At 43.8% G+C, this 26134-nt stretch overlaps 2 protein-coding genes across 3 annotated transcripts; one reads left to right on the top strand and one right to left on the bottom strand.

Annotated features, from left to right (window-relative positions):
* On the top strand, nucleotides 1–19218 carry LOC147327223 (F-BAR and double SH3 domains protein 2-like). Of its 2 annotated transcripts, none has more exons than XM_086294869.1 (4): nucleotides 1–3908; nucleotides 7964–8028; nucleotides 9944–10027; nucleotides 16936–17290. In XM_086294869.1, exons 1-4 carry the CDS (start codon nucleotides 3665–3667, stop codon nucleotides 17155–17157), a joined length of 615 nt encoding a protein of 204 aa, XP_086150995.1. In that variant the 5' UTR covers nucleotides 1–3664; the 3' UTR covers nucleotides 17158–17290. The 2 variants fall into 2 exon arrangements, with proteins under 2 accessions (XP_086150995.1, XP_086150996.1); XM_086294870.1 differs by lacking the exon at nucleotides 1–3908 and having other exon boundaries at nucleotides 7490–8028; nucleotides 16936–17119; nucleotides 17204–19218.
* Nucleotides 18315–24792, bottom strand: LOC147327224 (uncharacterized). Its single transcript, XM_086297371.1, has 6 exons — nucleotides 24771–24792; nucleotides 24310–24625; nucleotides 23705–23834; nucleotides 23154–23496; nucleotides 18479–18557; nucleotides 18315–18386 (listed from the first exon to the last, which is right to left on the bottom strand). Coding segments are annotated over exons 1-6 (942 nt in total). The 5' UTR covers nucleotides 24773–24792.
* Nucleotides 24793–26134: the final 1342 nt, after the last annotated feature.

The raw sequence follows: 26134 nt of genomic DNA on the forward strand, positions 1-26134 counted from the left end.
TAACTTTCTTGCACTGAGGTCTGTTTGTTGCAAATACCTTTGACCTGTTTTTATGTCTTATAATGTTTATGTGTGTATTTATGTCTTGTATTGCTGGTAAGTAACTTTCTTGCACTGAGGTCTGTTTGTTGCAAATATCTTTGACTTGTTTTTATGTCTTATAATGTTTATGTGTGTATGTATGTCTTCAATTACTGTTAAGTAACTTTCTTGCACTGAGGTCTGTTTGTTGCAAATATCTTTGACTTGTTTTTATGTCTTATATTGTTTATGTGTGTATGTATGTCTTCGATTGCTCTTAAGTAACTTTCTTGCACTGAGGTTTGTTTGTTGCAAATATCTTTGACCTGTTTTTATGTCTTATAATGTTTATATTTGTACTTATGTCTTGTATTGCTGGTAAGTAACTTTCTTGCACTGAGGACTGTTTGTTGCAAATATCTTTGACTTGTTTTTATGTCGTATAATGTTTATATTTGTACTTATGTGTTGCATTGCTGGTAAGTAACTTTCTTGCACTGAGGTCTGTTTGTTGCAAATATCTTTGACTTGTTTTTATGTCTTATAATGTTTATGTCTGTATGTATGTCTTCAATTGCTCTTAAGTAACTTTCTTGCACTGAGGTCTGTTTGTTGCAAATATCTTTGACCTGTTTTTATGTCTTATAATGTTTATATTTGTACTTATGTCTTGTATTGCTGTCAAGTAACTTTCTTGCACTTAGGTCTGTTTATTGGAAATATCTTTGACCTGTTTTTATGTCTTATAATGTTTATATTTGTACTTATGTGTTGCATTGCTGGTAAGTAACTTTCTTGCACTGAGGTCTGTTTGTTGCAAATATCTTTGACTTGCTTTTATGTCTTATAATGTTTATGTGTGTATTTATGTCTTGTATTGCTGGTAAGTAACTTTCTTGCACTGAGGTCTGTTTGTTGCAAATATCTTTGACTTGTTTTTATGTCTTATAATGTTTATGTCTGTATGTATGTCTTCAATTGCTCTTAAGTAACTTTCTTGCACTGAGGTTTGTTTGTTGCAAATATCTTTGACCTGTTTTTATGTCTTATAATGTTTATATTTGTACTTATGTCTTGTATTGCTGTTAAGTAACTTTCTTGCACTGAGGTCTGTTTGTTGCAAATATCTTTGACCTGTTTTTATGTCTTATAATGTTTATGTGTGTATTTATGTCTTGTATTGCTGGTAAGTAACTTTCTTGCACTGAGGTCTGTTTGTTGCAAATATCGTTGACCTGTTTTTATGTCTTATAATGTTTATATTTGTACTTATGTCTTGTATTGCTGTTAAGTAACTTTCTTGCACTGAGGTCTGTTTGTTGCAAATATCTTTGACCTGTTTTTATGTCTTATAATGTTTATATTTGTACTTATGTCTTCAATTGCTGTTAAGTAACTTTCTTGCACTGAGGTCTGTTTGTTGCAAATATCTTTGACCTGTTTTTATGTCTTATAATGTTTATATTTGTACTTATGTGTTGCATTGCTGGTAAGTAACTTTCTTGCACTGAGGACTGTTTGTTGCAAATATCTTTGACCTGTTTTTATGTCTTGTAATGTTTATGTGTGTATTTATGTCTTGCATTGCTGGTAAGTAACTTTCTTGCACTGAGGTCTGTTTGTTGCAAATATCTTTGACTTGTTTTTATGTCTTATATTGTTTATGTGTGTATTTATGTCTTGTATTGCTAATTGTTAGGAACCCTAACTTTATTTATTTTTTTAATAGTAAGATGTATGTGTGTGTGTGTGTGTGTGTGTGTGTGTGTGTGTGTGTGTGTGTGTGTGTGTGTGTGTGTGTGTGTGTGTGTATATATGTGTGTCTGTCTGTGTGTGTGTGTGTGTGTGTGTATATATGTGTGTCTGTCTGTGTGTGTGTGTGTGTGTGTGTGTGTGTGTATATGTGTGTGTGTGTGTGTGTGTGTGTATATGTGTGTGTATATGTGTGTGTGTGTGTGTGTGTGTATATGTGTGTGTGTGTGTGTGTGTGTGTGTGTGTGTGTGTATATGTGTGTCTGTCTGTCTGTGTGTGTCTGTTTATTGTCCACAGATCAGGTTTGAAGTGTCTGTGTGGTGCAGCTGGTCTGGTCTGTCTCTGTACAGTCGAGGCTGCACCCACCCATAAAACGGTGGAGGCTCACCAGGACATGCACACCTCACAAGTTCCCGGCTCTCTCGGCTCGGTTGAAGACGGGTTTCTTGGAGAAGGGGAGGGCAGTGAGGCACAGTCCCCCGTCCCCCGACGCCCCTCACGATGCCCCTCCTTCTTCGACTAACCCTCTGCAGAGGAGCCGTGAGAGCCAGGAACTTGTGAGTTTTGTATATCCACTCAGGCATCCTTCATACCTGGTCTGTAGGAAGTTCCTTTCAGAAGGAGGATGGACAGTGAACATTTTAAGCCCACTCGGCAGCGACAGATGGCCACCCCTTCCTGAGCCTGGTTCTGTCGGAGGTTTCTCCCCGTTAAAAGGGAGTTTTTCCTCCCCACCGTCGCCAAGTGCTTGCTCATAGGGGATTTTTTGGGCTTTTTTTCTTAAAACCAACCGCTGATAAGTTCACTGGCATCAAGTTTAGGACTCTGCAAATATTTAAATGGATAATTCGTCATCAAGTGAGGAATGATCCATTTAAATCATATTTGAGAGTCACATATATTTGTATATAAATATGATTTGTTGGACAATAAGGCAAATCACAGACTAATTTGGACAATTGGGAAAAATTAAATAAATAAAAAAAATTGGATAAAATGCATGTGTCATTGTTTCATATTGATTTCAAATAACATACCATTTGATTTCAACATATTTTTGTTACACTTGCAGTGGTGTTATTTTGTTATGATCCTGTTCCTTTTAAATATAAATATAAACCATCTAAATAGAAATGGAAAACTAGAAAGATTAAAAATATAGCTTTACTAATCTGAAAGTTATTTGTCATTGGATCCATCATTCCCACAGTGGAAACACATTATCTCATATTATGTTCAATTCAGTAGTTAAAAGTATAAAATTTAATAATGTCTATTTTTAGTTTACTTTGTTAATAAACACATTTTTTAGTATTTTAGAAACACTAACATCATACATATCCAAATATGAAGCAATGTTTTAACTCCCATTTACATACAGACCTGTGGCCAACTTTACAAACCATTTTGAATTTTTCCAGCTGAGGCGTTCAAAATAGATATACTTTTGATTGTCACAGTGTTATTTGGGCAGCTGCCTGCCTAATATAACATAACATCACCACAATATTTTACATTAAATGAGGAAATGTATCTTTGTTTCCTCAGCTAAGACTGCTTGGCTGCTGTAGCTTGTGTTTATGTTGAGAGTGACATCTGATTTAAAAGCAAGAAGCAAAAGCCACTGAGCACCATCAGTCAGCACAGAGGCAATGCTACAAATTTAAGGAACGAAGGTCAATTCTTTGTGTGTGTACATGCACAGAGCACATGTGCACACGGTTGTGCAGATTAACTCACAGATGTATATGACAACTCACGTTTGTGGCATTAACATTGTTTTCCAATCTTAAACAGAAACAGGAAGCTCCAACCCGGAGGGCGGTGCACTGTTGGACGGACCAATCGGAGTCTGCGCTGCGGGACTGTTTTGATCACGCGGACTGGGAAATGTTTCACGTGGCCGCCAGAGACATTGATGAATACACAGACTCAGTCTGTGGATTTATCAGGAAATGCGTGGAAGATGTCGTCCCATCCAGAACAGTCAAATCCTTCCCAAATCAAAAACCCTGGATTAACGGAGATGTTCGCGCGGCACTGGCGGAACGGAACACCGCCTTTGCCTCCGCGAACACATCGGACTACAAACACGCACATTACCAACTCCGGAAGACGATCAAAGCAGCCAAACGTGAGTACAGGGACAGGGTGGAACAACAGTTTGACAACCCTCGGAGTATGTGGCAGGGACTAAACACGATCACAGACTTTAGAGGGAAAACCAGCACACCGCAGACCACGGCCTCTCTGTGTGAGGATCTAAACGTATTCTACGCTAGATTCGACACAGCGAACACCATGAGACCGGACAGTGTGCGCACCGCGGATGACGTCAGTGCGCACACTGTGTCTGAGGAGGATGTGCGGAAGTGCTTCAGGAAGGTGAACGCACGCAAAGCTACTGGTCCGGACGGGATTCCCGGCCGCGTCCTCAGGTCATGCGCGGCTCAGCTGGCTGGAGTGTTCACGCACATCTTCAACCTTTCCCTCTCTCTGTCTGTAGTCCCAGCCTGCTTCAAAATGGCCACCATCGTCCCTGTACCCAAATCCTCCACCATCTCCTCATTGAACGACTGGCGACCTGTAGCCCTGACCCCCATCGTAAGCAAATGCTTCGAGAAGCTGGTCAGGGACTTCATCTGCTCTGCACTACCCGACTCACTGGACCCTCTACAGTTTGCATACCGCCACAACAGGTCCACTGATGATGCCATAGCCCTGACACTACACACTGCCCTGTCACACCTGGAGAAGAGAGACACGTATGTGAGGATGCTGTTTGTAGATTACAGCTCAGCATTCAATACCATCGTTCCCTCGAAGCTGGACAGGAAACTGCAGGATCTAGGACTGAGCAGCTCCCTCTGCAGCTGGATCCTTAGCTTCCTGTCTGACAGACGCCAGGTGGTCAGACTGGGCAGCATCACCTCATCCCCCATCACACTGAACACTGGTGCTCCACAGGGGTGTGTACTGAGCCCTCTCCTGTACTCACTCTACACCTACGACTGCACAGCCACTAACAGCTCCAACATCATTGTGAAGTTTGCGGACGACACTACAGTGGTGGGTCTTATCACCAACGGTGATGAGACGGCTTACAGGGAGGAGGTCAGCGCCCTGACCCACTGGTGTCAAGACAACCATCTCACCCTCAACGTCGCAAAGACAAAGGAGTTGATAGTGGACTTCCGGAGGTGCAGAGAAGTACACACCCCCATCACCATCAACGGCGCTGCTGTGGAGAGAGTGAGCAGCTTCCGGTTCCTTGGCGTACACCTGGCTGAGGATCTTACGTGGTCAGTACACACAAACAAAACAGTGAAGAAGGCGCAGCAGCGCCTCTTCTTTCTCAGGAGACTGAAAAGATTCGGCATGAGCCCCCGCATCCTCAGGACCTTCTATCACTGTGCCATTGAGAGCATCCTCACTGGATGCATCACCACCTGGTATGGCAACAGCACCGCCTACAACTGCAAAGCTCTCCAGCGAGTAGTGCGGTGCTCTGAACGGATAATTGGAGGTGAGCTTCCCTCCCTCCAAGACATCTACAGGAAGCGGTGCCTGAGGAAAGCGGGGAGGATCATCAAGGACTCCAGTCACCCCAGCCATAAACTGTTCAGACTGCTTCCATCAGGAAGGAGGTTCTGCAGCATCCGGTCCCGTACCAGCAGACTGAGAGACAGCTTTTTCCATCAGGCCATCAGACTGCTGAACACGTCATAGACACCTCAGCTTCACTACTGGAACTTCAACATTATGCACTCCACACTGTATATAAATGCCACTTGTTTTGCACATATTCAACTCTGTATATTTTATATATTTTATTATTATTATTATTATTATTATTTTATTTTATTTTTTTACTATTTAATTTGTAAAAATGTGTATACACACACACACACACACACACGTAGGAAAATATTTAGTATACACATCCAGAAATGCATACACTATTATATATTGTACATATATTTATTAGTTTCAGGTTGGCCATTCTTGTATTTTGCTCGTTTGTGTTGTTGTGTTTGCACATCTCTGTTGCTTGTGGGGCTCGCACACAAGAATTTCACTCGCATGTGCTGTGCCAGTGTGCCTGCACATGTGATGTGACAATAAAAAGTGATTTGATTTGATTTAAATGTAATACATACATTTCCGTCATTGGCCATAATTCTTGCAAGGAAGGGACTCAAAGGTCACAAGTTATTAAATAAAATTAATTAAACACACCATTAAAAGAAGTTCACTATTCACTCCTTAAACGTCATAGCTAGCAGCAGTTATTTATATCTATGAAAGAGAGAGCTTAATTGTTTGATTAAGCTTGATTGGAATGTCAGCTCCACACTGTGGCTGGTTGATTAAATAAGTTGGGGGAGCAAAAGTAAAATGAGCTACTTGTGGGATACTATTTAACTTGGCTTGGGTAAGCTGCTCATTTTATGCTCATTTTACTTTTCAGATGGTGTCAAGCCTGGCAGTTTGGTGTAATTGTTAGCCTTGTAATTCATAGTAATATATTTCTCACACACAACCTCAACCTCTGCCTCTCCATGTGAGCAGAGACGCAGCAGCATCTTGTTTCTACAGGAAGCCTGATTAAAATGTTAGGCATTTATACGGTGTACAAGATTAAAGAATATAAAACTGATATTACTAAACCTGATTTCCTTCCATCTATTTTCTGCTGCTTATCTGAGTCCGGTCATGATGCCCAGACGTCCCCCTCCCCAGCCACCTACTCCTGCTCTTCCTGGAGAACAGTGAGCCGCCACTCTGGTGCCTTTCGGTGTAAACGAGTAGCTTTCCAAATAACTCAGCTCTTCATCGTGTTTCTAAGGCAGAGGTCAGACATCCTTCAGAAGATGCTCATTTGTGTCAGATTTTAGTCATAGGTAAAGGTATGACTGTAGACTGACGGGTAAATCAACAGGGATCAATACCCTGCTCCTCTTTTTTCCAATACAAGTTCCTCTATCAAATCATTTTTTGACACTTGAGTCAGCAGTCCAAGCAGAGATGTCCAGAAGTTCCTTTTCCCACTTAAGTGGTATTTATGGTCACACAAATGCGTCTGACAACAGACAGGCAGCGAATACTGGGATACCACGGCGAGCCGGCCGAGATACATAATGTGTCCAGTGTGTGTTTGGTCTGCCCTTACCAGCTCGTCTAGGAGACATTCTGGAGGCCTCCTATTTCAGATGCCAGTCAAACCACCTACACTGGCTCCTTTCCTTTCTGTGAATGATCGCAGTTGAGGAGGAGAAGCTATGCTGTCCCCTGGTATGGTCTCCCCAAGGCAACTGGTTCTTGATGAGGGGCCAAACTTAAGTACAATTCAAAAGACCAAAGTTACTAGCCTGGGACCAGTACTGGGGAGGTTTCTTTGTTTTCCAGAACAGCTAATAGCTGTGCCCCATGAGTTCAGCTTAAAATATCCACACAGGTACTTCGTCCTCCCTCGGGTGGGCAGAGAGCTTTGTGGTCCAGGTTGTGGTCCAGTCCCCGGCTGCTTTAGCTGGCTTTAGAAAAAACCTGAAATTAGAATTAAAACTGTTTGTACCTTCACCTGTGTTACTTACAGTGATATGTTATGTAATTTGTTAACTGTCTCTTTAAGCTTTCAGCAGCTGGAGAGTTAAAAATAGTCTGTGTGAAAATAGGCAGGTGGTGAACTCGAGCCTGTGATACGTTTTTAATGTCAGGCTGTGACCACAAACACCAGAGTGGTCATCAGCATTCAGATCAGCTGATAGTAACCAGAAACGGCTTTATGGTCATTCTCTTAATTGTTATTGGCGTTTTCTTTTATTTGACTTGTTTAAAATAATAAAAAGCTGATTTGGGTTCATTTTATAAGCAAATCACATAACTTAATACAACAGAAATAAACTGACAGAGTAATGGAAAATAAAAAATTATAAATGTGGCCCAAAGCTACACGGATCACTGGCCACAATTCATTCAGCTGGAGGTCTTTTTTTTTTTCAAAGTTAATTTTAAATAGAAATAAATGTGGGCAAGAAATTAAAACTAAATAGGGAGCAAGCCTGAACCCTAAAGGCTTTACTAAGTGTTAATTATGCAGGTTTAGACATGGGCTGATTTGTAAGCTTGTGATAAACCTTAAATAAGTATATATGTATATTTTTGTCTGTTCCCTTGAAACGCATGCAGGTTCTGCAGGAGTTTCAACAGCAGCTGTTTGTGCAGAAGAACATGGCGTTCCAGCAAGCAGTACGGTAAATACTGATGTTTTTCTCTTTTTATTCATTATTAAATGCATAAAATATCACATGCGATTGCTTTTAGTGATTATTGGGGAAAATAAACTCGTATTTATTATACATGGAATGAAATCCCCAACCTTAAAAATTTAGAACTTAACATGATTTCTCTAAAATGTTCAAGTAAAACTTGAAGAATAATTTTTGAAACTATTAAAATCCAAATCTCAAAGTGTTTGGGTTGCTTTTAATACAAATTTTGTAGCATAAAATAAGGTTCGTGTTTGACTAATTTAGTTGGCAGGAGGTGTTAATCAGTTTACCGGAAAATCAATTTCTACAGAAAAGTGAAGTGAAATGTGGATCCTTCAGGTTTGAACTGCACAGGTTGGAAACCACAGGTAAAATGCTGTAATGAACACAGATCAGAGGAGATTGTTGAGAAGTGGAACAAAGCTCAACAGATGACAGATTAATTTGTTTAGACAACAATCAATACAAAATCAGACGAGTGGAACAAGCAGCTCACGGGCATCCTGAAAGCTGAGCTGGCCGTGGCCACAAAAGCCCGGACTGGACTCGGCTCAGGACCTTGATGCTCAAAGCGGCTTTAGGCAGAGCAGATCCACCTTTTTGGTCCAGAGTTAAACATCTCAACAATACCAGATGCAGAAAAGATTTTTTTTTTTTTTAGACATTCATGATCACTGGAGTATGAAGCTTGAGAAGCTGGGTGATGACCTTTCCTCTAAATTGATACACAAGCAGGAAAAAATGTTCTAATTTTCTAAAAAATTGTAAGTAACAGACAAAGTAGCTCCATTGTTTGAGTGTCAATAATCTGTCTGCACTGAAATAAACAACTAATTTAAATAGATTTTAATCACAAAAGTGCTGCACACACATTATGGAACAGTCTGGGTAAGAAGTCAAAGCAGGAAACATAATAAGTCCTGCGTGATTGGTCTTTATCTTTGTTAGTCTGAACTATGAGCCTGAAGGCAGAACAGTGAACTTTGTACTGTACTCCTTGCCCTGCACAGGAACTTAGATTATTTCCCATTTTTAGTTTTTATTTACAGATGTGTCGTCTCATTTCCTCACCGTGGGACTATTTCCAGCTCGTGTTTGTTCCGACTTTATCAGACTGTTTATCTTCCTAAATAAATGCACAAACTCCACTTTTAATTAAATATTTGGATTGGACGTGGATCTTTAACATGTCACCAGGTGAAGGACTGGTGACATCCTTCAGAAGATGCTCATTTGTGTCAGATTTTAGTCATAGGTAAAGTTATGACTGTAGACTGACGGGTAAATCAACAGGGATCAATACCCTGCTCCTCTTTTTTCCAATACAAGTTCCTCTATCAAATCATTTTTTGACACTTGAGTCAGCAGTCCAAGCAGAGATGACCAGAAGTTCCTTTTCCCACTTAAGTGGTATTTATGGTCACACAAATGCGTCTGACAACAGACAGGCAGCGAATACTGGGATACCAGTTATAATTCTGACTTTGAAGTGAAGCCACTTTTTGTTTTGGCTGTTTTTAATCAGTTCCAGTCGTGTTTAACCCCCATTTAGATTTACTTTCCCAAACTTTGTGGCACTAATGATTCTGTGTCCAGGTTTAAAACACCTGCTCTTTGAATTTGTACAGAAATTCTAGTTTAAGTCTGAGTTTTGTGCTGCTTTGGAGTATTAGTTGTTTTATATTACCTGAGTCCTGAGTAAAGTGTGGTATAAATGCAGGCATGGTCTCAGTGTTTTCTTCAGTGTTCTGGCTGATGTTATTGAAGCCACAGTGAGCATTTTTGTCCGTTCACCAGTGTGGCGGTATTTGAAAAATATACATCACGGGTGAAATGAAGATGGTTAAACTGTTACATCGCAGCTTTAATTTGAATGAACGTGTTTGTCTCTCTGCAGGCTTCTCAGCCAGACGAGCTGACCATCGAGGAGCAGGAAATCTTGGAGGTCATCGATGATGGCGACATGGAGGACTGGGTCAAGGTACAAAAATAACACAAACACAGTTATGTAGCAGATGCACTCTCATGTTTGAGGCTTGGTTGTTTTGTGTATTAGTTCACTCTCTGGCTCTTAGACTGTTTGACAAACATTTAGTTTCAGTTTTTATAAGACCTCGCACCGGTACAGACTATCTACTGGACGTTTTAGTGTTTCTCTGGGATCAGTTGAACTGATGTGGCTTCAGGAATTAGAATAATTCAACTAAAATGCGTGCGGTGCATTGAGGCAGGTCAGGTTGGCCTGGGTGGTAGAAGCTCTGCTGAACATAAAGACAAATCAAAAAATGTACAAATACACAGTTCTCTGCTTCTTTTTTGGCCCCGCAGCCGTAAAGGGCTGATGGGAGATTCTCGTCACCCAGCCGGGCAGGCAGGTGAGCGGGCATGGCACCCAAGTTTGTGAATGCAATAATTCATGAATGAGGCAGTTTTTAAATTCATACCTTAAGTGCAGCTACTGAAAATCTGGGCCAAATCCTGATTGATGGTGATCCAATCCTGCCTCAGCAGCGCTCCGGTTTGATCACAGTTTGTCAGCTTCTGCTTTTTAACAGCGGTTCGTGGACTCTTGATCAGTTTGAGATCTGCGGAGTGACCTGGTCATGGATATAAAATGTTAATTTGATGATCTCCCAGCTACTTAGTTGTCATTTTCACTTTGTTTGTCACAGACTGTTACAAAGTTGCTCCTGGACCTTTGGGAGAAAATTTGAGAAGTCTTTGAGGACATTTTTCGGGTGGTCAGTGGTGTCTACTTAAATGTAGAAATGTCAGCTGTGGATGCTCCCATCATTGTGTGAAGTCATTCTTTTATAAACGCCTCTGCAGAGCTGCTGGTGTGTAGTCATTGTGTACTTTGTGTGTGGTTGTTTTCAGATCATTTCCCTGAAGGAACATTGTGCATTGTTGCTGTTTTACTTTTGTTTATTGTGTAAGTTTGGCTTTCCTGTGAGCCATTGTGCAAATGTTCCACGTGTTGAGCCAATATTTTATGTATATTTACTTGGGTGATTATCTTTTCATATACAGATATAGTGTTTTAATGGGGTATTTATTTTAATGAATATAATCATACATAAAAATGTGAGCAATATCATTTATATAGATCTGTTTTTGTCACAACGGGACTGAACGGACTCACGCGCAGGCTCTAGGTCTTGAAAGCACAAGAGTCTTTATTATGATGCACCAGGTGATTATTTACAAAAGTGAGGGGAAAGCCGGGCTCCGGGGGTCCACACACGAACGGGAAAGACACGCACACTCTCCGTCCACTCCTCCTCACACTCCACTCACTCGGGTAACACAGGGGTAGGTCCAGGGAATCTGTACACAGAGACACGAATGGGTAGTTAGGTAAATCGCTATGAAACACTTCTGAAGTCATTGAGCTGGGGTTACACTGACGAGGGTCGGCAACGGTCCAGCGACGAGAAACACAGGGCTGCCGTCTTATAAAGGAGCTGGATCACTCGTGATGAGCCACAGGTGCGTGGGCCAAGGGCAGGAGCCCGCAGGTAAGCTCCGCCCAGGCAGAGGGAGGAGGGAAAGAGGGGAAAGGAGAGAGCAGGAAAAAAATAAAAAAAGGAATACAAAACATATGTAGCCGTACTGAGCCGACCGGGTAGGCACAGGGACCCTGACAGTACCCCCCCCCCCCCCCCCCCTCAACGGGAGCCACCCGGCGACCCACCGGGCTTACCAGGGTGCCGGCGATGGAAGTCACGGAGCAGGCGCCGACACAAAACAGCCGAGCGAGGCACCCAGGAGCGCTCCTCCGGCCCGTAGCCCTCCCAATCGACCAAATACTGGAGCCCCCGGCGCCGAGAGTCCATAATGCGGGAGACCCCATACGCCGGCAGCCCATCAACGATCCGGGCGGGAGGCGGGGGCCCGGAAGGAGGGCACAAAGGACTGGAGAGCACGGGCTTAATCTGGGAGACATGGAAAACGTCGTGGACACGCATGTTGCGCGGAAGGTTCAACCGAACAGACACAGGGTTCACAAGCGCACCGATTTCGAATGGCCCAATAAAAGTAGGAGACAGTTTCTTGGACTCCGCCCGGAGGGGCACATAGCGGGTGGACAGCCACACCTTTTGTCCGACCGCATGCTCAGGAGCCGGTGTCCGATGGCGGTCTGCGAGCTGTTTGTTACGTGCCGTCGTCCGGAGGAGGGCAGCTCGGGTGGCTCTCCACACCCGGCGACATCTACGCAGGTGGTGTTGGACGGATGGCACAGAGAGGTCACCCTCAACGGCCGGAAAGAGCGGAGGCTGAAATCCTAATGACGCCTCAAAAGGTGAAACTCCAGTGGCTGAGGAAGTCAGGCAATTGTGGGCGTACTCAATCCATGGCAGCTGGTCACTCCAGGTCGTTTGATTTGTGGACACCACACACCGCAGAGCAGCCTCCAGGTCTTGGTTCGCCCGCTCAGCCTGTCCATTGGTCTGAGGGTGGAAGCCAGAGGACAGACTAACCTTAGCGCCGAGGGCGGAGCAAAACTCCCTCCAGACCCGTGAAGTGAACTGGGGGCCACGGTCTGACACAATGTCCTCCGGAATTCCATGGAGGCGGAATACATGCGTGGTGAGGAGGTGAGCGGTTTCCAGGGCCGTAGGCAGCTTGGGCAAGGCAACGAAATGGACAGCTTTAGAAAACCTGTCCACAATGGTTAGAATGACTGTGTTACCTTTTGAAGCCGGTAATCCGGTGACGAAATCCAAGGCTATGTGGGACCAAGGCCGTCCCGGAGTGGGCAGCGGTTGTAGCAAACCGGAGGGAGGTTGGTTGGACGACTTGTTACGGGCGCAGGTCGTGCAGGCGGCGACGTATTCCCGTGCATCCCGAGCCAAAGTGGGCCACCAGAAGTAACGCTGGAGGAATCGTATGGTGCGGTGTACTCCCGGGTGACAGGTGAACCGGGCGGCGTGTGCCCATTGCAGTACCTGAGAACGAACAGAGGAGGGCACAAACAACTGACCTGGGGGCCCGGTCCCGGGATCTGGTTCTGTTTTCTGAGCTTCTTTAATCTGAGATTCGATTTCCCAGGTCACCGTGCCGATGGAGCAGGAGGCAGGAAGAATCGGACCTGGCTCGGGTTCCGCTTCAGAGGAGTCATACAGTCGGGAGAGGGCGTCTGGCTTCACATTGCGGCTCCCGGGCCTGTACGTAATTGAAAAGTTGAATCTCGTGAAAAAGAGAGCCCACCTCGCTTGCCGGGGATTGAGTCGCTTTGCGGCTCGGAGATACTCAAGGTTTCTGTGGTCTGTCCACACGATGAATGGTTGAGTGGCTCCCTCTAGCCAATGTCTCCATTCCTCCAGTGCTAACTTGATAGCCAGAAGTTCCCGGTCTCCAACATCATAATTGCGCTCTGCTGGGGAGAGACGGTGAGAGAAAAAGGCACATGGGTGGAGCTTACCCTCCCTCCGTTGGGACAACACCGCCCCGACCCCGGAATCCGATGCGTCCACTTCAACGACGAACTGTTGCTGGAGGTCGGGTTGGCAGAGGATAGGTGCTGTAGCGAACCGTTCTTTGAGACGTAGGAAGGCCTCCTGCGCGGATTGGTCCCACTGAAAAGACACTTTAGGAGAAGTGAGTCTGGTTAAAGGCAGAGCGAGTTTACTGAAATCTCGGATGAAGCGGCGGTAGAAGTTGGCAAAGCCTAAAAAGCGCTGGAGCTGTCGACGGTTTGGGGGTTCGGGCCAGGTAAGCACTGTTTGGACCTTCGCCGGGTCGGGTTTCAGATCACCCCGCTCTATTATGTATCCGAGAAAGGCCACGGAGTCCACGTGAAAGTCACACTTTTCGCTTTTCACAAACAGTCTGTTTTCCAGCAAACGCTGCAGAATCTGTCTGACGTGTGTCTCGTGCTCCGCCACTGTTTTAGAGAAGATAAGGATATCATCCAAGTAGACAAATGCGCACCGATTGATAAAGTCCCGGAGGACGTCATTCACGAGGGCCTGGAAAACTGCTGGGGCGTTAGTCAGCCCAAAGGGCATCACCAGGTACTCAAAATGCCCCAGATGGGTGTTAAAAGCTGTTTTCCATTCGTCGCCTTCCCTGATCCGAACTAGATGGTAGGCATTGCGGAGGTCTAATTTACTGAAGATCGTTGTCTCGTGCAGAAGTTCAAAAGCCGAGGAAAGGAGCGGTAGGGGGTATTTGTTCTTAACCGTAATGTTATTAAGGCCGCGGTAATCAATGCAAGGCCGGCGAGACTTGTCCTTCTTTTCTACAAAGAAGAAGCCAGCTGCCACAGGGGAAGAGGACGGCCGGATTATGCCTGCTGCCAGTGAGTCCGTGATGTATTTCTCCATAGACGCTCTCTCAGGTTGGGAGAGACTATAAAGGCGACAGGTGGGGAGTGTGGTGCCTGGGAGAAGATCAATGGCGCAGTCATACGGCCGATGAGGTGGTAACGATTGTGCAAGATCTTTACGAAAAACTTCAGCCAAGTCGTGATACACAGGTGGAACAGAGGTGAGATCCGGAGGCTCAGACAGGTTATTTGGAGGAGACGCGGAGGGCGGAGTTGCAGCCCGGAGGCAGTTCATGTGACAATCCACTCCCCAGCCTACCACGCATTCAGATTTCCAGTCGATATGAGGGTTATGCTGTCGCAACCAGGGGTGACCTAAGACAAGCGGTGTTTGAGGAGCTTTAAACACGAATAGGCTTAGAACCTCGGTGTGGTTGCCGGAGAGTGTGAGTGACACAGGCTCTGAGACATGGGTTATATCAGGCAGCCGCTGCCCAGATAAGGCGGTGACATGTAAACGATGAGGTAGAGGGTCAGACCCAACCCCTAATTTTTCCGCGAGGGCTGAATCGATAAAGCTCTGTTCCGCGCCAGAGTCAATTAACGCCATCACAGAATGGGTTTTTGTGTGAACTGTTAACTTGGCCGGTAACATTAAGCGTGGAAGGGAGCTTTTACTAGACAGGTCGCCCACCAGTACTCCCTTAACTACGGGCGGGCGCCCCCTTTTGGTCGAGATGGACAGGTGGCAATGAAGTGGCCCTTACGGCCGCAGTACAGGCACTCACCAGAGACCATGCGTTGCTGACGTTCCGCGGGTGTTAGCCGTGAGCGACCCAGCTGCATGGGCTGCTCGCCTTCCTCGCTTAGCTCGCCACTGTGGGCAGCACTGGGTTTAGCCCTCCATTCCCCCGCTGGTGGGCCCAAGAGCGCCCGTGGCTCCTGAAAGGCCCGCCCCCGGAGGTCTCTGCGAGCCTGAAGGCGATCATCTAACTTAATGCACAGAGTCATTAGAGAGTCAAGAGAGGCAGGCAGGTCATGCATTATTAGTTCGCCTTTTAATTCATCACAGATGTTATTAAGCAAGGCACTCTTTAGCGCCTCCTGCCCCCACCCCGTTTGCTCAGCCAAAACCCAGAAATTGACAGAATAATCCGACATCCTGCGTCTACCTTGTTTAAGATTTAACAGGCGTTGAGCGGCGGCGGCAGCCTCGGATCCTTTGTCAAAAACGCTCTTAAACTTAGACAAAAACTCGGGGTAGGAGATGTCGGGGTGGGATCGTAGCACTGCCTGGGCCCACTGTAGAGCGCGATCACGTAACAGTTGCACAAAGAAGGAAATCTTATCTCCATCGCCAGGGTACCAGTGAATTTGCTGACGAAAAAAATAAGTGAGTTGTGTGAGAAATCCTGCACACTTATCCAACTCACCATGAAACAGTTCAGGAGAGGGAGGCTGATGCCCGACGACCACAGGTGTAGTTTGGGCCGCGCTTGCGGGCTGAGACGCGCTCGCGCCCGGGATGGGTTCGTCTGCCGGAGAGGCTGGCGGGGGCGGAGAGTCAGTCAACGGGGTCCGCTGGGCGAGAGCCAGAGACAAAGCGGCAACGTCTCCACTGAGCCGCATCAACATATGCTCGTGTCGCTGCAACAGCTCATCCAACGAGACCGGGGCTGGGGCGGGTGACGCCGAGCCTGCTGAGTCCATTGTGGCTGGACCGTTCTGTCACAACGGGACTGAACGGACTCACGCGCAGGCTCTAGGTCTTGAAAGCACAAGAGTCTTTATTATGATGCACCAGGTGATTATTTACAAAAGTGAGGGGAAAGCCGGGCTCCGGGGGTCCACACACGAACGGGAAAGACACGCACACTCTCCGTCCACTCCTCCTCACACTCCACTCACTCGGGTAACACAGGGGTAGGTCCAGGGAATCTGTACACAGAGACACGAATGGGTAGTTAGGTAAATCGCTATGAAACACTTCTGAAGTCATTGAGCTGGGGTTACACTGACGAGGGTCGGCAACGGTCCAGCGACGAGAAACACAGGGCTGCCGTCTTATAAAGGAGCTGGATCACTCGTGATGAGCCACAGGTGCGTGGGCCAAGGGCAGGAGCCCGCAGGTAAGCTCCGCCCAGGCAGAGGGAGGAGGGAAAGAGGGGAAAGGAGAGAGCAGGAAAAAAATAAAAAAAGGAATACAAAACATATGTAGCCGTACTGAGCCGACCGGGTAGGCACAGGGACCCTGACAGTTTTAGTGCTGTGATTCCCCACAGCATGCCCCAACAGAGATCCCAATACCTCTGAGTGTTTTCAATCTGAATGAAAATAAGTAAGCAGCGGAAGGGGAGGTCACCGGTGTTCATGAAATCAAGCTTCATGAATTCAGCAGAGGCTTGTTTAGGATTTTAGATTTCTCGTTAATTCAGGAAGAGAGAACAAAAGCTCTCCTATTATTCTCTTTGTGGCTGTTATTAAATTCTGGCGACGATGCAGTGATATTGTTACAGCCCTACTCTTTACATCTGACTTTATTTTTTCTCATTAGGAGTTTTCCTGTTGAAACATTTTTGGCTGTTGTCATCGTCTGTGTGCATTGTCTGTGTTTCCAGGCCAGAAACCGTAGCGGACAGGTGGGCTACGTCCCGGAGAAATACCTGCAGCTGCCCTCCTCCAACAGCCTGCTGAGCATGCTGCAGTCGCTGGCCGCGCTGGACGCCCGATCCCATTCCTCCAGCAACTCCACCGAACCTGAAACCGAACTCCCAACCGGCTCCGTCAACGGAGACTCGAGGAGTGAGATCCGCCTCCACCAGATAATATCGGAGTTTTGATTTCCTGCTTTGTTTAATACCCTCGTTGCCACTGTCTGTGTTGCAGTTTCATTCGCAAAGGCTTTGTACGACTACGCGGGACAAACGGAAGATGAGCTGTCGTTCCCAGAAGGCGCCATCATCCCCATCCTGAGCAGAGAGACCCACGAGGACGATGGCTTCTGGGAGGGCGAGTTTAACGGCGTTGTTGGTGTAAGAGTTCAAATAATAGTTTGCAAAAGCTTGTGACTGCAAAATTGTGTCTGCCTAAGGGACAGTTTGTTCCAGGAGATAAGCGAGAGTTAGAAGATTAATAGGAAGCACCTGGCCTCCAGACGGAGAAGATGTCCTTTTAAATGTGTCCAAAGTCGTCAACAGAACATTTGTGGTTTTGAAACTTATGCCTGTGTTGTATCTGCTTGACGCATGAGGGTGCGTCATAAAAGTAAACCCTGATGGTATAAAACAACTGCTTGTGTATCATTGGGCGGAGATCGATGCTGTCTGTGGGCAGTGTTCATCTCCCCACGCACGTGTTCATTAAAATCATTGTTTGACCGAAGCTCTTCTGGACCATTATTGTTTTGTGCTCACCCTCAATGTTTGAACTCGTAACAAACAGCAATAACAGCAAAACATGTAATGGACGTGCTGGTCCACTAGACAACATCATGTTGATGTAAAGCTTTGGGTCTCTTATGCAAAGTAAAGAGGCTGAAATAAGGTGTCCATGAGTATCAGTTTTCAACATTCAGTATTAAGAGACAAAGACTGTACGGGTTGGGCCAGTCGTCAAGTCCTGGAGCAAAGTGAGCCTGCAAATCAATAAGATGCAAATCAGTTTATACCTTTCATATAATGTTTGAATTTGTTTATTCTGAGTTTTATTGTTCAGTTAGTTTCCACAGTTCATATATCATGTGTAATTTTTCATTAGTTTCAGTGTTTGTTTGTATTTTATTCTATTCATGATGGTTGTGTTGACAGATTTGTCCAAATTTAAAGCTATAGATGTGAACTTTTGGTTCCTTTATTATTACCTGTATAATTAGTTTCAGTCTTTGTGAAGTGGGGAAGGAGGACCCAAAAGCAGGACTCGTGCGATGGAGAGTGCTCTTTATTTACAGTGGAGTAAATAAGACAACACAATAATCCCTTGAGCTCCCTCGACTCCTGTGTCATGTCTTCACCCAAAACTCTGTGCTATCTGCTCCGTGGCTGCTGTCCACCTGTGCTCCACTCTCCTCCTCCTGGGAAAAAAAACAACAGAGGCAGCCGTCAGGACACCATGCCGCCTAATCAACAAAAAACAGTCCCAGTCTAAATAATCTAAAAGACCAACCACGGCTCCAGTGATGGCAACACACAGTTCTAGTGACCAACCCAGTGGGCGGCACTCGAGACGAAGCAGTTCAGGTGGCCTGCATACATTTAGTATCAGGCTTTACAAAAAAAAGTATCAACTATGTTAGGATCCATGTTCATCATGTGTGATGTGTGTTTACATTTGAAGGTGTTTGTGGATTTGTCACCTCTCTTCAAGGTGTGGTTTGTGTTTGATGCTGAAACAGATAAAGACTGCTGATTGGCTGAAGTGGGGTTCAATAAAAATTGTTTGGTTGTTGTTTTGGGCACTGCTCAGGTCCACATTAAATAAACTGCTGCTCATGTGTGTTTGTAGGTTCTCAGTCATCCAGGTCATGGTTGTCTAAGGAGCCTGGAAAGAAAGCGACTTTACTTCTTTAAGGTTCTGGATGATGTTTAACTTCTGATCCAAGAAGCTTCTTCAGTTGATGTGCTTCCTTTGCTCATTTTCCACCTCTGCACAGTTTCGTTTGATGACAATGCAGTGCAGGATTGTGAGTGATTGCTGAAAATGTTGAAATGTACTCACTCACTTTTTATAATTATTTGTAAAAATGTGTACAAATGGTTGATTTTTTGTACTGTTTTTATCAATAAATCTCAGCAACAAAGGACATACACCCATGTGTGTTGATTTCTCCCTAAGATGGCAAACTGAAACACTCCAAGTTGGTGACTTTTGGAGATTTATTTCCCTGGATGATTGAGAATGCATCAAGACGAACACAAAAGGAAGTTCACAGCTTTTAGCAGCTCCCCCACCCCCTCATCCACACACCCCCACTCCCCTCCCTCCAGAATTCCCAGGTAACAACCCAATTTACATATGAATGACTAGCCAATTTAGCTTCCACTTGCCTGAAGCTAAAGCTTAGCTAAAAGCCTACCAGCCATTTGGCTGGTGGCGGGTTTTAAAGGTAGAAAGGTAGAAGCCTGGGACTGCCAGTGTTAAGTGTATAGATAAAAAATCATTTTTTCATACATTATTTTCTTACTATATTAGTATAATCACCAAATCGATCATTTCATATTTATCCCCTGAAACGATCTACATTAACTTTTTATCCCTAGAAATGTGTTTCCAGAGTCCCAGGTTTAGTGACTTCCTGTCCACCATCACATCAGCTGAGTAGTTGTCAAATTTGAGGGGAGCAGAGAAGATCAGACACCAGTCAGCAGGTCAGAGGCCATCTCTCATTTTACAAATCAATCACTTGATTTATAAATGGAACAAACACCCCATCAGACCAGGTAATGACCCATTATGAGACAACAGCCGTCTGAGAGGAGATGTTCTGTATCACAAAACATGGGAAACAAACAAACTCTAGGCATTCTGAAATATATAAAGCTCAACAAAAAAACAAAACCATATCAGATCCTGATGTAATTCATTTTGTTGTTGTCTTTATTAGTCATTTAAAAAGAGGTCTAGAAAAAGTGTCCAGGAAGAGATTCTACTATTTATGCAGCACTGCCCCCGTGTGGCCACAAAGACACACAACAGCTTCATTTCTCAGCCTGTTGCCTTCTTTTTCCTTCATGATGTAAACAGTGAATGAACTGAAAGAAGTCAACCCATAAACTGTTAAACTGATACAACAGTCATGATGATTATGTAACAAGTTGTAGTTGACTTTCTGGTGGTGGTTTTGGTATACAATTTAAAAGCCATTTTCTTTTATAAATACACCATACACTTTGTTCTTGACCATTTCTTTTCCTCATATCCTTAATGGACAGTGGAGGAACACTACATCTAGCTTCTGTTTAACATTTATCCAGGCGCCCCCACACTGTACCTCTACAGAAACCAAGGGAGAGAGACAGACACACAAAGATTTCCACTTGAATCTTGATCTCAAAATAGAAAAAGTTTTATCACAAAATAATTACAAGAGCTCAGCCAGGTGAGATATAGCAGAACCATCAATTCAGAGTCTGACAGTAAGGGTGAAGACGAGCCTGACTGTTGGTCTGCTCCAAAACAAGCCCATAAGCAAGCTTTGAAATAATATGTTACAAAATTGTGAAACTGCGACATGAAATTTGATTTGAAAATGAAATTCATCCTGATCAGGAGCTGTTATGATCTAAATGGTGTTCTAGATCCAGTAAGCATTCATTCAACTTGTCTGCAGCAAAATTAAAAATAAGTTACCACATGTTGTTTTTTAAATTGGTAAATAATTGATAAAATGTTAAAAGTACTGGTTGTGTTTGACCTCATCACCAGGATGAGTTGGAAATACTTCAAATTCCCTCAGGTGGCCTTTTGCTGGTTGGATTGCCACTACAGTCTGTAAACTGTGGAGATAATTTTGTGAGCTCATTGGATGAGCAGTTTCTGAAATACTCAGACCAGCCCATCTGGCACCAACAACCACGCAATCTCTTTCCCCCATTCTGATACTTGCTTTGACCTTCAGCAGGTCATCATGAACATGTCTGTATGCTAAAATACTTTAATTTGCTGACGTCTGATTGGTTCACTAGACATTTGTGTTTAATGAGCAGGTGAACAGGTGTACCTGGCAAAGTGTGTGTAACCCTCAGTGTTACTGACATGTTCCACACTGATGCACAACAATACTCTGGGCCCCACACTGTTTTATTAAGTATGTCTAATCACTGTGGACATTACATGTACCTTCTTGAAGGAGAGGTCAAAGGTCAGTTACGTTTATAGGTTCCTGCTATATGTTGTGACATATACACAGCACAGTTGTAGGAATGATAGTTTCTAGATTAAGTTGATAAAGTTGACCTTGAAGACCACAAGTTTGAATGGATTGTTAACATGACCCCACTCTACAGCACTGCAACATTTTAACATGAGTTATTTAAGACTTTCCAGGTATCCTGGTTACAGAAAAAGATTGATGAGCAGAAAAAAAAGAAACAAACTTTAATTGTTTCTGATTAGAAGCTGTACAATCCGGACTGACTTTAACAAATGTGCTATAGGCTCAGCTGGAAAATAGTGAGCTTTACAAGACTGATTTTGTTCCAAAGGCTTTCACAGACCTCAACCAATCCTAAGGCTAATTAGCACGGCTAGAATTTTAAAAACATTTGTTAAATGTTGTCATTGCTAACATATACCTGTTTTAGAGCATGCTGAGTAGCGAGAATGCAAAGTTATTGTTACCTCTAAAAAAAATGTGAAGATGTGATATTAGCATGTACGGAGCCCCTCTGATGACATGGTCCAAAAAATAAATAAATTGTGGCCACAAAATACTACTTCGTGGCCACGAAATGGGTATAACGTGCGCACGAAATGCTTATTTGTGAGCACGAAACACTTGACCAATAACCGTGATCCTTCCCAGGCCCTTGCAGTTGGTTGACAATAGAATCTATCCCAACGTCCGGGTCGTACTTACGTCTGCAATGCAACTGGGCTCTTAATATCCTGTTTAACTGTCTCTCCATAATAATGGTTCCTTTCAGTGCCAGGCTTTTCAAAATGCATGTGTAGCTCATTCCCAGCCTAAAATTGTCAGGGATCTGGGTCTGAGGGACCTAGACCTATTATTGTGTATTGTTTACTCCACTGTAAATAAACGCATTTTGGGTCCTCCTTCCCCACACACCCAAGGTCTGCCACGCAGACCATGACAAATATAAAACTCAATCATACTGTCTCTGGCCATGTTGTACAGGTTTAGCCTACTCTTATGCTTATGTCTCTACACAGCTGTCCAATGTATCAATATGATGTGCGCACGTCATCTATTTGTTGCCACAAATGCGTAATTCGTTGCCACGTTATACCCAATTCGTGCCCACAAATTAGCATTTCGTGCGCACGTTATTTCGTGCCCTCGAAATAGTATTTTGTGGCCACAAATAAGTATTTCGTGGGCACTTATACTATTTCGAGGGCAGGAAGTAGTATTTTGTCGCCACAATCTATTTATTTTTTGGAGGATGTCATCAGAGGGGCTCCGTAAGCATGAGCTATATAGTATCTCTAAGAGAAAAGCGATCAGCTGATCATTGATCAGTTTCATGATTTAAGTAGCAACAGGAGAGAGAGGGAGAGAGAATGGGAGAAGAAGAGGCAGCTGGCCACGTAAAGACACAGAAGAACTCCAGCTTTGTGTATTTTTTTTCCATTCAAGCTGAAGTCCGGGACAAATCGGGTTCCTTTTCAATACGAGACGCGGCCGGTCCGCGGGTCTCTCCTCCTCCTTCCTCCCCTTTCCCTCATCCACCTGCTGTACTCAGAATTTGTACTCAAGTACAAGTACTGTTACACTGGTTAAATTGTACTCAATTACAAGTAAAAGTACTGGTGTTAAAAAAATACTTGAGTAAAAGTACAAAGTACTCTTCTCAAAAACTACTCAGAGTATTAATTACTTTTTAACAGACTGATGTTTTATTCTGTCGTCAATAGCAGGCATTCAACTCGATTCACCAGTATAAATATTTATGTTCAAAGCACATTTCTCAGATGAACAAGGTATAGAAAGGTAACTTGTTTTGTAAATAAATGTAGATATAAAAGAAGGAATTTTGTTTGTTAAAACAATGACAAATATGTTTCTGAACATGCGTAGAACCGTTTAAACTTTTCCCCATACAATGAACAACAGGCAGGTGAGTGTCTTAAACTCTTAGCATTTCTGTCACACTTGAACCTTTTGTTCAGTTTCAGCAAGAGCTGGTTTTCTAAATTAACAGAGGCAATCCGACTTGGTTTGGCTGTGAAGAGTAGACCAGCACAGCTAAAAAGTCGTTCACACGCAGCAGAAGCAGGCAGAGCTGTGTTCAGTTTAAGAGAGAGGTTTTTGATACCTGAGAAGGAGTGCAGCAGCTCCATGGTGTCTGTGGCACAAGCAAGGTAACCATCAAGCTCAACTGCACTTTGCAGCCTTCTGGAGATTGGTCTGGAGAAGAATTCATCTTCATCAGATGACTCTCTTTGCTGATCCTCACTCTCATGCTCTGTCGTTTCAAGATGTTGTTTGATGTATGTCAAGGCTGTAATTGTAAGTAGATAACACAATTTTGTTATTTAAATTTCAGTGATTATTCCTGAACACAAATTTAAAAACGGCAAATTCTCAAAAAGGATTGTTTAGTATTCAGGACAGACCATCAATAGCTTACAATGTATTAGGTGAAATACTCACTTAAGCATGTGTTCAAATGTAAAAATACACAAAAATGGGATCACATGAATCCTTACCAGCCTCTGTTACATCTGCTCTGTCAGTCCAGGAAGTCTTGAACTTGGGTAAGAGGACTGCAGCTGCAGCCAACTCTGGATCCTCCATCATCGCTCCAAAACGCTTTTGAAGGCCATTTTGCAGGGCTCTGATAAGATAAGATAAGATAAGATAAGATAAGATAAGATAAGATAAGATAAGATAAGATAAGATAAGATAACCTTTATTAGTCCCACATGTGGGAAATTTGTTTTGTCACAGCAGGAAGTGGACAGTGCAAAAGTTATGACGCAAAAATTAGAATACAATAAGAATAAATACAGTACACAGCTGTACAGAATAGAATAAAATAATATACTATATACAGTAGAATAAAATAGAATAAAAATATACAATAAGATAAAAATAGAATACGAATGCTATATACAACTGAGTAAAATACAACGATGCCAGAAAAGATTATTGCACTTAGTGTTATTGCACATGTGTGGATGTGTGTGTTTGTTCAGTTAAAGTCTTTGTTGTGGAGTCTGACAGCAGTGGGGAGGAAAGACCTGCGAAATCTCTCCGTCCCACACCGTGGGTGCCGCAGTCTCCCACTGAAGGAGCTGCTCAGTGCTGTCACAGTCTGCTGCATGGGGTGGGAGACGTTGTCCAACAGGGATGACAGCTTAGCCGCCATTCTCCTGTCACTCACCACCTCCACTGGGTCCAGAGGGCATCCTAGAACAGAGCTGGCCCTTCGGATCACCCTGATGAGTGGCACACATGTCTTGCTTGATGTCTCCAGCCTGCTAAGTTTGGACAGTAGTTGTTGGATTACTGGCAGGAGCCATCCCATAAAGGAAGTGGACTCAGACTGAAGAATGTTTGAAGCTTTCACCAGTGGCTTCATGGTGGTACAGTACTCCCTAAGGAATGCAACTTCTGCAGGACTCAACCTGTAAGACACAACAACAAAACCCACCATGACTATAATAGGGATCTTCTGATTTAATATTAAGAGTCTGCTCACGTTTTTAACCATCCATTAAGGAAAATTCACAAAATTTGCAACCATATTGGTAGGTGTCCAATTTTACTCACATTTAATCACCTTGAACTCCTCACAAATGCTCCTGATGTCATTTTCCCCCTTCTCATCAATGATGCGTATTATCCTTTCAATGGCAAGGTAGGTTGAATTCCATTGTGTTGCATTGGGACGAATGATCTGTAGTTCACACTTGTCCTCTACCACTTCATTAGCCAAATGAGTTTTGTTCCAAATGGCCTGGCATTTTGCAAAGCTTGCACGGGAGAGCCTCTTGTAGGTTTCATTCATGCTCTCTGCTAGGGCAGCATCAGATGTTGCCACAAGGTTTAGCAGGTGACATGCACATCGCTGATGAGGCGGGAGTTGATACTCCAAACCAGAGTCTTCATCAAGAATTGCACTTGCCTCATGGTAGTCAATATGGTCAGTCAGGTCAATAGTTTCTGGGTCTGCTTCATCTTCATCTTCATCTGCATCATTTTGTGCCCCAAACATGTGGAAGGCCTTGACAAAGTTGGATCCACTATCAGTTGTGGTTCTTACAACTTTGCCTCTAATCTTGTATTGGCAATGGATATCATCAAGCGCACCAGCAAGCATGTCAAATGTGTGAGACCCTCTCAATCTTTTGCATGCTGGTGCTGCAGATCTTCTTTCCAGGGACTCTTCCTCCAATGGCATGTGACTCCAAGGTAATTTTTCTGATGAGCTGACCAACAATCAGTAGTGGTAGCAACCAATTTGACTTTATCCAATGCTGCAACCAAAGTCATCTTCATGTGATCAGCAGCTTCACAGATTCTGGCACGGACAGTGGGTCTGGAGATGACTTTGGCTTGAGGTTGTAATGTGGTAACCAATTCTTTGAAAGATGGCTGTTCTAGCACTGCAAATGGCTGTAGACCCTCACATGTGAAATTGATGACAAGCATGTCAACAGTTGCTTGTGGAACATGTTTGTTTGCAGCTCTCAACATCAGGTCTGGTAACTTGGCTTGTGTATTTGCTGAGAGCTTGTTTGGTGTGGCTGTGGTCTTTCGCTGACGAGATGTTGATGCCACAGTGATATTGTACTGCTCAATCTTCGATGGATGTTTCCTCTGTAGAGATAAATATTATCATACGTCAGGTTCATACATTACTTCATAACATCACTGTGATTAACACTACAGGAAAACACATTTTTAAAACATCATTCAACTAGACATGAGCTAATCTTTGATTGTTTAGCATAGTATAAAAGAGTGGTGAATTTGGTCAAATCTTGCAGATATATTGCTGTATTTATTTACAAATGTAAACCAATTTTGAACGATCATTGCAAAAAACATGAATTTCTGTATACATTCTAAGTTCTGTAATCTGTATACTATCTGTAAAAAGAGTATCGACCAATGTATCAGTATCTAAATTT

This window comes from Aulonocara sp. 'chitande type north' Nkhata Bay, linkage group LG6, assembly GCF_057382095.1.
Source record: "Aulonocara sp. 'chitande type north' Nkhata Bay isolate Kocher_YH1m ecotype deep benthic linkage group LG6, A_spYH_male_GT1.1, whole genome shotgun sequence".
Lineage (NCBI taxonomy): Eukaryota > Metazoa > Chordata > Actinopteri > Cichliformes > Cichlidae > Aulonocara > Aulonocara sp. 'chitande type north' Nkhata Bay.